This window comes from Canis lupus, chromosome 1 (assembly GCF_003254725.2).
Source record: "Canis lupus dingo isolate Sandy chromosome 1, ASM325472v2, whole genome shotgun sequence".
Taxonomy (NCBI): Eukaryota; Metazoa; Chordata; class Mammalia; order Carnivora; family Canidae; genus Canis; species Canis lupus.
Window position 1 is genome coordinate 74,843,740 of NC_064243.1, and position 11,907 is coordinate 74,855,646.

Consider the following 11,907-nt stretch of genomic DNA (forward strand, 5'->3'; position numbering starts at 1 on the left):
ATGGTCCAAACTGCTAGCTGAAGTTACTGGGGGACAGGTAGAATTATATAATCTACGGTGTCAAGAGACCTGATCGGCTGATCAGCTATCTTGAAAAAGTAACAAAACTATTTTTTTGCTACTCTCTCCTTATATGTTGAAAATGCAGATGGAGCAAAGCTTTGAAGTATGAAGTAGTGAAAGTAGTAGAAGGAAATACAGACGTATTTTATACTCTCAGAGTGGGGAAATCTTGTAGCCACATTTACAACACAGAAGCCATAAATTTCACTACAAAAGAATATACAATTGTGTCACTAAAAGAAGAAGTAGAAGTAACAGCACAGCCAACATCAGAAGACAAGCAAATTGTTAGGCAAGGTATAAATTTTCTTTTGTCAAATGTATTTCCAAAATAAAGCAGTGGTGAATATCATTGCCCAGGATTATGACTGACAATGGTCAAAAGGTTTGATAATGAATAATGCTGGCTTAGTGGTAGAAAAACAGGTGCTTCCAGTTTGGGTGGGAGAATGAAATGATGTGATCTCTTTGCCAGACACTTTGGCCTAAAATCTAACAAAATCACAAATACCCTGCAAATGGCCCTGCAATTCAAATTCTAGATAGAGATTATCTATAGATTTCCTGTAGATAAAATCATGCATGTGTGCAAAGACTTGAACATAAGGTTGTTCAAAAGGAGGTTGGGGAAAAAAAAAAAAAAAAGGAGGGTTGGTTAAGTAAAGAACAACCTATTCATTCAAAGGATTACTGCCTGGCTGTGAACAATAAGGTTGGTGCTGATACAGAAACATTTTTTTTTTGTATATTCTTTTATTGGAGTTAGATTTGCTAACATATAGAATAACACCCAGTGTTCATCCCATCAAGTGCCCCCCTCAGTTCCTGTCACCCTGTCACCCCGTACCCCCGCCCACCTTCCTTTCCACCACCCCTTGTTCATTTTCCAGAGTTAGGAGTCTCTCACGTTCTGTCTCCCTCACCGATATTTCCCACGCACTGGATACAAAAACATTTTTAAGATACAGCCTTCAGTAGAAAAACACCAACATGCAGAAGAGTGGGTACAGCATGCCTTCATTTGTGTACAAACAAAAAGGACATATATATGCACTCATGTATGTGAGTAGACTCCTGCTGGAAGCTGAGAGATCAGAGGGGTTAATTTTTCATGATACATTCCTTTCCACCGTTTGCATTTCTTATCATGTTCAAATATGACTTGAAAAAAAAAGCTAATCACAAATAGAATTTCATACGGTAAAATGAATGCATTTCTGCAAAAAGATGTGTAAAATCACTTTAAAGGATCTGAAAGGTTCCCAGGCTTGAGCAAGGCTTGGCTGAAGGCATTAAGCTTTCCAAAGAAAGAATGTGTCACTCACAGTTGGTGCTGGGCAGTAAATGAAGGAGAGAAAAAGGAGTGTCCATCCAGGGGACACAGGTCCTGGCCAAAGTACTTCAAGTTCTGCATTCTCTTTGTGAAGGCGCTCCCATTATGGAGATGGATGCCTCAGGCAAGCTTAGCTTAATGCCATTTAACATTTTAAATGCAGAATTAAGTGCCCTTGCTCTAATTCCAAGATCACCAAGCAAGCTCCCAGTTATAATTAGTTCTCCTTTATAGATCTACTGGTGTAGGAAACAACGGTAACGCTGATCTGTGCATTTGGGTCCCTGGGATTGTTATCTGCCTTATTTCAGAGCAATATAATGACAATCTGGATCGTTTGTCTGTTTGTTTAACTAAAAAACAAAAAACAAAGCAACAACAACAAACTTTGGCCTTTAAGAGACATGAGGCGCCATGGGGCAATTAGAGGCAGTGACATAATGAGATCAGCATTTAGAAAGACCACGCCAGCGCCGTGCGGCACAGGAGCAGAGAGGGGGCAAGACGGCAGGCAAGCCCGCCAAGTAGGAAGGCACCAAAGCATCATAGGCAAAAAAAAAAAAAAGAAAAAAAAAATCTTTTTTTTTTTTTCCTCTGTGCCGGGGACGATTTTCTCAACAGGTACTGTCCACCGGCCAGTGTGTACGTGTGTACACATTGCAGAGATGAGCATCCACCAAGGCCTGAGCTGGGAAACCAGTGGGCAAAAGGCAGAGAATTCAGGTGCAGCCCCTCTGCCACCACACAGGAAGAGACTCTGGGGCACATGAAACAGAGACAACTTTGGCAAACAAAACCTGGAGTTTAGAAGAGCCTACCTTTTGAGCCCGCACTATGTTTCAGACGGTGAAAACCAAAATGCAACTATCTTTTGATTTAAATTACACTCATGTTAAGTTGCCTAAGAATGCCTCATTGATTGCTTTGTCAATATTGAGAACTGATCACAGACACAACAGGTCTCTGAGTAGCCTGGTTGGCTAATGGAGTCAAAGTACTAACAGTTGCTACTTCACCCAGGTCCTCCTCCTCAAGAGAAATCCAGAATCATTAAAACAAAATTAGAAGTCTGGGTGGGGATGTAATGCACAACGTGGTGACTAGGGTTAATAATACTGTGTTGTATATTTGAAAGCACTAAAAGAATAGATCTTAAAAGTTTTCATCTCAAGAAAAATATTTATGACCATGCGTGGTGATAGATGTTAACTAGATTTATGGAGGCGATGGTTTCATCATACATAGAAATATCAAATCATTATGTTGTACACCTGAAACTAAAGTTGTATGTCAGTTATATCTCAACAGAAAAAAAAAAAAAGTCTAGATGGTTTAAGGAAGTAAATCCTAAATTATTAGGGAAATTTTACAGTTCCAGATAATTAAGTCTGAAAAAACCACACCTAGTGGAGTTTTATAAATACATTTCTATCTCCATAGAGAGATCACATCCACACAATTAGAATCCTAGTGTGTGTGTCTGTGTGTCCCAAGGATTGTTGGGATATGAACCTCACAGGGAAGTGTAGGGTATGGAATAGCAATAGGTCCTTACTTTCAATAGAAAAGAGACTCTAGATGGTATGTGATTACTACCATTTTTATTCTATACTAGAAGATGCCATATTCCCAAGGGCACACAAATCATTTATCTCTTGATTAGTCTAACATGGTGCAGGGAGAGATGGTGATGGGTGGCAGGGGAAAGACACGAGGTGAAGCCCCAGTTCACCTCTTTCCCACCACCATGCTGCTTAACTTGTGAATATTTATTTGAATCTCTGCACTTCTCTCAAAATTGCTTGCGCTTTTGAGGCTAATTTGGGCAAGTGGGGCTGAATAGTAGATAGAGCCATAAGCGAGATACTGGCTACCGTTCTACCCCAAATTACACTGTGTTTGACCAAAGAGCCCTGGACAAACCAATCAACCTGACAAACCCTCCAAGGATGTCAAGACCTTCCCACCTCCTTCAGAATGAGACTAGAAACAAGCAGATGTCTGAAGGGAGCATTCCACATCCCTGGAGAGAAGCTCTGCTTGAATCCAGAGCTATGTCTCCATGAAGACCATCGACATCATACAAAATGGTAGCAGAATGAATTCTAGATGCGAGTCAACAAGCTTTAAGCTTGCTCAATGGCTTAGTCATGGATCTCAGCCATTGATCCTGGGCAAAGAGAAGTCAGGGGAAAAAAAGAGGGCAGGAAAGAATAAGTGTACTCTGGCCACAGGTCTTTCATAGGAGCTAAGACAGGCTTTGTACAAAGGGCTGTGGGGTCCTTCACTTATATAAGCACCCTTGACTGTGGCAGACTCCAAGGGCAACAGCTTGCATCTTGCTGGGTCTGCTCTGCCTTCGCTCCAAGCCCAACCTGCCAACATGGTCCAATAGGCATAGGCTTAGCATCCCACATTGCTGCCAACTTGTGAAGGCTTGTCTCTGCAGCCTGACTTTTGTGTATGAGTTGCTTGGAGAAGAGGAAGGCTTGAAATTTAAAAACAGAAACAAAACACCGTAATCTAAACAAAAAATTTATTTCCTCCAATGTGAAGATAAGACCATTGCTTTGGGGTGAGTAGCTTTAATGGCTTTGTCTCTCACAGAGACAGGTTTGCATAGACTTGGTCTAGTACTGAGCTATTCTTCACATCTCCGACACTTCTAAAATGGTGGGTGGGGGTCAGGTTCCATCCAAGGATGCAGAACAGAAGGGAGGCACCTTAAAGTAAAGGTCATCGGCACCTCCTTTGGATGCTAGGAGAAAGAGCTCCTAGACCCATGTTGTTTTTAATGTATCACAGCCTTAGGAGACTCTTCACTGGCCTGGTTCGTGCAGAGGGGGCCGGAGCAGAACATTTCTGGGACCCTTCTCCCTCTGTGGTACCAATTCTAGGTGACCCTGTGTGCAACTCTGGACTCAGCAGTCCAGCACTAACATGCCACCAGCCTTATTAGCAGCTCACAATTAAAAAAGACGTGTTTGGGGGAATTCAGAGCAGACACTGAACATATGCACATGTGACACTGTCACCAAAGGTCCTCAGATTCTCATACCACCCTTTACTTCACAACTGATGTATAAACCACATTATCTCCACAACTGAAGCTTCGTGGAACTTCAGAGCCAGAAGAAACTGTCGAGCACTGAATCCAAAGCTCTCGGTTGATACCTGACAAGCTCAGGCCCTGAGAGTAAGGGGCTGCTTCATGATCAGGTCACTCCTGACTCCAGCTTTCTGTGACATCTTGTTTATATTTGTTATTGTTGTTAAAAAAAAAACAACAACAATAAACTCAGTACCTATGCATTACTTTTCTTCCCAGGTTTATAACACTCACAAGCACTCACTCCTTCATCACCCAGATCAATATCTACTGACTTCCCAGTCCCTCGGACAGCCCAGAGACCAAAGTGGTAAGAAGGCACCTTGATTATGTGAGATATTTGCCTTCTTTAATGGAGATCGATCAGCAATCAAATGTAGAGTGAAAATGATCAGGCCACTGCAGGGCTCAGACCTCTGCCACCTGGGGGTTGGGGAACAGGCGGGGATTTGTGCACTAAACCAGCCAGACCAAGTAGATTATGAAAATGTTCAATCTGCTATTAACCCAAGGTTCGGGTTTTTCTCTCCTTTTCTCTCTCACACACACACCAAATGAATAAAAAAATTTAAACAATTTAAAAAAAAGGTTCCCTGCCTAAGTAACCTCTCCTCAAAATCATCCAGTTGATTTATAAACATCAAGAGGAACCAGAACTTGGCATTGCATCAAGGGGCAGCAGGTTCAATGCCATGTTCTACCCTATGGTATTTAAAGCTACATGAAGCTCTCTAGAGACATGCTCAGTTAGTCCGAGGCCTAATGTCAGTGCTGGTTTAATAGTGTTTTTTTCCCAAACAGCCAAGACGAGAAATTAGTTAACACTGGGGACACTTGCTTAGTACCAAAGGCAAAACAAAAAACAAAAACAGAAACAGAAACAGAAAAACAAAAAAAGGAAAAGAAAAAAGAAAGAAAGGAATTCCCCACCCCCAGCTAAACAAGAACTCTAGGTTTTATACTCTGACGACCCAGATATAGTCAAAGAGATCATACAGAATGTTCCTGGGGAGAAAGAGTCCTCAATTCTCAGCTGTCCAGCCAACTTTTCAGCTTAGGAAATGTCATTACAAGGGAATATTGAAACAGACACAAACAGAGGTTTATGGGATAGAAACAGTGAAAGATTTTAAACAGAACTAAACTCAGCTCTGGGGAACTGTGACCACATTATCTCAACTTCCCATTACTTGCTTGTAATAACACATAACCCAGGCCCTTCCCTTAACTATAGTGCTCTGAATTCCCATAAGGAAATATCACTTTTCGGAGAAGAAAAAAAAAATCAAATACATTTTCCTGTATGCTCAATGAGAAGTGATGGGGAGGGGGAGGGGGAGAAAGTTGGGTCAGAAGGGTTGAGGGGCTTTTCAATTGTTTTACCCAATGTAATAAAAACCTCCTTAATGCAGAGATTGAAGGTATAAAACCAAAGAGGCTTCAAATGGTTGTGCTGAGCTGAATTCTGTAAATACCTTCGCTGGGAAGAAAGCATGTTCTCAACTCTAGCTTGCAAGTTGTGCTAGTGATACAAATTAGACTGCCTTATTTATGAACAAGTCCAGTGTTGCTTATGTTACCACACTCAAAACTTACTCTGTGCATCTTACATGCATGTAAAGCACAATCCAAAGTTCTAGAAACCCCAGTGGAGGGGCTGAGAAGTAAACATCAGAGTAATAAAAACAGATGCCTTTCACTGAAACCTTCCGAATGCCAGGATATTTGTTTTTAGTACAATTAATTGCAGGGAAAAGCCTACTAAGGTGAGGGGGGCCAAAATCAATATATTAATGACATCACATTACAGTCGCTTAACCAAGCCAACAATTTATTGCACATAGAGGCTCTGGCAGCAGAGGCTGCAAATTCTATTTGTACTATGTATTCTATGTTGTACTAAGAGGAAAAATATTAGACTTGTCTATGACCCCCAAATCAGAAACTACCACCCAAGAAATTCAGAAAAAAAGGCCATCATTAATCTATATAAAATATGAGCAATATAACGATGAACATACCCTTTCACAACCATATAAGTAGACTTAACACTTAACACTACTAAATGGTATACTTAAAAATGGTTAAGATGGTAAATTTTATGTTAGGCATTTTTGACCATAATAAAAAAAAGTGCATGATCTATTTTATCCATTTCTTTTCCCACTTGGGTGAGGTAGAACTTGTCCTTTGCAGTACATTTTGGCACCTGGTACTACAGAGAGTCAATGGCCAGTTACATAACTCTAACAGGCTTTACTCCTGAATTCCACTTATGTGTGACAATGGTATTGTTTTTAAGTTTAACTTAGCATGGCTTTGGTATAACCATCTCAGAGTAAGAAAGCTGGTGCTAAGCAGCAGTGTGATGCTGGGCAGGTGTGATGCATCTCTATAGACAGAGAGAAGAGAGATATAGGCATATAGATCATGTTGGTGTGTAAACAGTATGAGACAGACACTACGATAGAATTTTTAATAAAACAGCCTCCAACAATGACTCTAAAAATGAAATGTCAGCTTAGCTTAAAATATGCGCGTAGAAGCAAAAAATAAAACTATCTCTTAATGAATTTCTGCACACAGTTTTAGAATGTTGTACCATGGGCTCTCTCTGAACCCAAAAAGCACAGTGGTGTACTCTTCCCCAAATATATAGATATTAAATGACGTACCATTTTTAAATGACACAGTAAACTGTGGCTTCAGCAAGTTTTAATTAGTTTATTTATTTCCATTTTTCCTACTAAAAAAAATAGAAACATGAAATTTCAGCTAAGCACCATTAAACTACAACTTTCAACCAGGTTATTTTAAGAATACCATGGGGTCTCATAATAAAGTAAAAAAAAAAAAAAAAAAGTAATTTGGTTCCAACTGTAGCTGGTATTCCCCTGGCCAAGAATATAAAGCTGTTCAAGCAAATATTAATATGTAAGAAAAAGAACCAGATGGTATCATATATGGATGACAGTGAAACAAGCTCATCTACTGATGTCATTTTGATATCAAAACAGCAGAATTCAAAATAATTATATGAAGTGCTTTCCAAAAAAGGATTTTGGTATGTTTTATAGGACATGAGGGCACAAACTGGCTGGGTGCAAACAAAGCTGAGGCGCAGGGCTGAGACACAGACTTTTTCTCAGAACTCACATCTAACAGCCCCATTGGTGTCACTAAGGAACGTAAATTCTCCATCCCAAATACTAACCCTACACACCTCCCCCAATCTTTCAATCTCAGTGGATTTTCAACTCAAAAGAAAAAAATAATGGAAGAAATTAGGAGTGCCACTAACTGAACAACTGACAAACACTTTGGTAAAAATAAGAAGAATCAATTTTTTAAAGCCCGGAAATAGGAACCTACCATCAGATATTACGGAAACAACAGCATTGTGAGAACTGATGTAAGAAAGCTCAGCTCAACTCTATTGATTTCATAAATACCAGGCAGCTAACACCACTAAGGTTTAAAATAGCATTTTTTAAACTTAAAGAGAGTTTTAGTTTCCTTTTCTCTGATTAGGGCCTTAAAAATCTTACAGTGAAAAAAAAAATGTCAGAGTGAAAATGATTGGCTCTATCTCATTTCCTCCTTCATTATAGATGCATCATCTAATACAGAATTTCAAAACAATCCACAACAACACGAGACGTCTGACTGTATAAAGGCACTCTCCCTGGTTTCAAATTAGTCAAAGGGCTCTGAATTCCATATGGCTTCCTCCATCTGACTACAGACCCCCCTCCATCTCATGAAAAAGACACAGATCCTGATGAGAGGCCACAGTCACTTTGACCAGGCCAACCAGGGCCGGCACAGTTGAGGCCCTACTCAACCTTCCTATCCAGCTCTGCCTCCCTTGATCCTTGCCAAAAAAAAAAAAAAAAACCAAAACACCCAGCCTCCTGGATGCAGCCTGACAGTTGGTTGCTCCCAGCACATCTCAGCTCTGCTAGGCCTGCACATTCCCCCTGTGCTGCTGCCATTTCCTTCTGCCGAGCCTTATAACATGAGCATCACCAGCAGAACAAGCAACAGAGGCTACAAAGGTCTCTTACTTACATTAAAAACAGGTTATCTCAGTCAACTACGTTGGCAGAAACAGGGCGTGCGTTTTCTCAGGAGGAAAAAAAGCATGCGCACTCGCCAACCGGAAGGCCACAGCCCAAGCCCTATTTTCAGGGCTGCCTATCTTAGGATCAAACACCGTAAGGAAACCGGGAGAAACTTTGCCTTACAATCCTCTACTTGGATGAATAAAATCTCATGCCAGTGAAATGTAGGTGGTGACAAAGTCCGGGGGGGGGGCGGGGGGAGTGGGATATACATCTAGTAGAGGTGACAGGGAGATGCTGGAGAAGGCACTGGTGAATTCTTACTTGGTAATGTATTTGTCACAAGCCATCAGAACAGGAGGACAGAAATACACAATTCTGCTTCTCCATCAGAGCAAGACAAGCTCAAACATTTCCAGGGACACAGGGGTCCGTCCCATGCTAAAGGCAGCATTCATTAGAGTACTACACACTGCTTTAGCATCCAACCTAGTCCTCGGTCATCATCCAACCTAGTCCTTCAATGGGCAATTAAGATTTATAATCCAAATGGTCTCAAAATTATATCTCTGGGAAGTCAAGTCCAAATTAAATCAGACCAGGCTTTTAGGCTTCCGACGAGCACATTTTCTCTTTCAAGAGAGCGCAATTTCAACACTCAGAACTTCTCTTCTTACAGACCATTTTCAAGGCCAGCTCTGGATGCCATCTCCTAACAAAAATCTGATATATAAAATGCAAAGGGACACTGGTAACTGCAAACCTCAGGGAAAGATGTTGGGTGGGGGGGACTCTGATCTCCTTCAATAGATTTCAAAAAGTTCATCATTTTAACCTCCTTTCTAGTATGTATTACTGGAACTTCTAACCTAACATGCACTTAGCACCTTATGAAACAAAAATGTCCAAAACTAAGTTATTGCATAAGGAAAGCCTAAAGCACACCCAGCAGGGCTTTCAAATACAGAGCGTATATGGAATCTCTGAAAAGAGTATATGTATTTATGTTATTGACACATATAGAATACTTGAAACTTATGTTCAACTGTCCGCTTCTCCCCGAGGTGGTACTAGTCCCAAGCCAGAAAAACAGGTAACTAACAGATGGCCCAGCCCATGTCTGACTTCTCCCCAGACTTAGACAACATTCATGCCCCCGACGGACAGACACGCCTGGCCAGCCCCAGTCCAAGGGGCAAGGAGAGAAGGAAGGAGGAAGAGCACCAGGAACTCACATTTCGGTGATGTTCTCAGGGTCTGCACTGTTGGGCTCCAACCTCGGAAACGCCACGATGCCCGGAGAAGGGTCGCTGCACCAGATCCTAGAGGCGCTGCATTTGCAGGACGTGGGACAGGCGAGGGCAGCCCTCCAGAAGCCCACGACCAGCCAGCAGAAGCCCCAGAGCCGCGCCATGGCGGGTCCATGCCACCTCGTCCAGGACGACATCCCCAGCCGCCAGTGCCAGCCGGAGTCAGAGCGAGTAGGTGGCCCCGCGCCGCACCGGCCGGCCTCCCCCGCCCCCGCTGGGCGGCCTGCGCCGCGCTGGTCGCTCCCTCGCCCCGGTGCCTGTCGCGGGCGCGCAGAGCCGAGCGTGTCCCGGGCTGAGCGTGTCCTGGCGGGCGGCGCGGTTCACAGTGGCCGGGGCATCTCTGGTCGCCTCACAGGGGGCGCTACCGCCGCTCGGAGCTCCGCCGCGGCCGCCGCTGCATGGCCCGGCGCACCCAGCACCGGCCGGCGGCGCTGCCGGCACCCCGGGGACGCAGGCTCCCTGCTAGACGCGCACTGGGATCCGGGGCGCACCTCGGGGCTGAGGACAAACAAACACGCGTGAGACTGAGCGCAGGACCCCATACGGCGCGCTGGCCGCACCCCCACCCCGACCCCAGCCGGGCACTGTGGATGGATGGATGGATGCGTGCACAGCTCCGGCCCCAGAAATAAACTTGCCCCTCGATGGCACTGACGCCGCCGAGGCCGCTGACGTGCCCCCCGCTACCCCACCCCAACCTGAGGTCGAGGGAGGGGAGATAGAGCAAGGGTCCCCGAGACGGGATTCCATGGCACAGGCCCGGCGAAGGACCCTTCAAAGGGGGACGCGGAGACCGCCGGCGGCGGCGATGGCTCCGCGACGGGGCCCCCGATGATGCTGCAGAATCCGCCACGGCCGCCGGGCGCAGGGGGTGCGGGCAGGTGGCGTGGCGCGTCCCACCTGGGGAGCACCCCCGGCCGCCCCGGGGGGTGGGGGGAGCGAGGGCCAAGGCGCTGGAGGGCACTGTCCGCGCTGCTCACCCGGGCTCCGGCGCCTACCGCCCGCCGGCGGCGCCTGGGTGCAGGCTCCTCCTGCCGCCGGGCACGGAGCGCCGAGAGCGCGAGCGAAGGAGCGAGCGAGGCTCCTGCTCCAACCCAATTCCGGGAGCCGCCGCCGCCGCCTCTGCTACTGCTGGCGAAGTGACGTGAAGGCTGACGCAGAGCAGGGGCAGAAACTCCAGAAAATTAGTCTGAAATCCAAAAACACACACGCTCATACACACACAAACCCATAACACCCTCCAGACAAAAGCAACAGGGAGGGGAGGGGAATCTGGGGGCGAGCGGGGAGGAGGCAGGCATCGGTGCCACTGGCCAGGAGCAGACAGCAGCAGCATGTGGGAGTTCATACACGCGCACACACGCACACATCCTGGCTGGGTAGACGCGCGCGCCTGTGTGTGTGTGTGTGTGTGTGTGTGTGTGTGTGTGCACTGAGAGCCAGGTACCTCCGAGATGGACCATTCCACCGCCCGACGCCTCTCAGTCCCTAATTCGCACCGCGGTCTCTTCTCCCATCGCAGTAGAGGCTGTCTCCTTTTTTGAAATGGAAACCGGGCTCGGTTCAGCTCTGAAAAATGCGCTGATTCTTATTATAGGAATCCTCCCTCCCCTCTCCCACCCCGCTGCGTGCTCCTTTCCCATCCTGCCTAAAAGGGAGGGCGAGCTGGCCTAAAAATAAATAAATATTGTAAACACCAAAACGTGCTCGGCATCGGTAGCCAAGGATAACCGCCCCTATTCCGGGCCATCTATTTGAGGATCCATGGTTTTGGAGGGTCTTCCTGTTGGTGCTTTTGCAGAGGGAGGGGAGTCTCCAAATGCAACTCTAGCTCCCTAAGTGGGTCTTTCTCCTGCCGTGTTCCGGCATCACACGCCCGGGAAACAGAGACATGTGAGGGGAAGGGAGCGCGCCTGACGCTTATCGGGTTCCCTAAATGCGCCGCAGCAACCCTGGCCTGTCCGATGTGTGGCGCCGCGTCATTTTCTCTCCTCCTTCAACCTGGCAGGATTCAGCGGTTCCCAGGTC

At 45.4% G+C, this 11,907-nt stretch overlaps 1 protein-coding gene across 14 annotated transcripts in view; it reads right to left on the reverse strand.

Annotated features, from left to right (window-relative positions):
• The window catches only part of NTRK2 (neurotrophic receptor tyrosine kinase 2), a 329,075-nt gene that overhangs the window by 316,805 nt on the left and 363 nt on the right, over positions 1-11,907 (reverse strand). For 12 of the 14 annotated variants that reach the window (XM_025423180.3, XM_025423181.3, XM_049116174.1 and 9 more), the window contains exons 2-4: positions 11,327-11,448; positions 10,860-11,068; positions 9,805-10,377 (exon numbers count right to left, since the gene is read on the reverse strand). In XM_025423180.3, the coding sequence (XP_025278965.1) occupies positions 9,805-10,016 (212 nt within the window). In that variant the 5' untranslated portion in view covers positions 10,017-10,377; positions 10,860-11,068; positions 11,327-11,448. Of the gene's footprint in view, positions 1-8,576; positions 8,640-9,804; positions 10,378-10,859; positions 11,069-11,326; positions 11,449-11,907 lie in introns of those variants that run through there. The other 2 variants (XM_049116166.1, XM_035700259.2) reach the window with 2 other exon arrangements.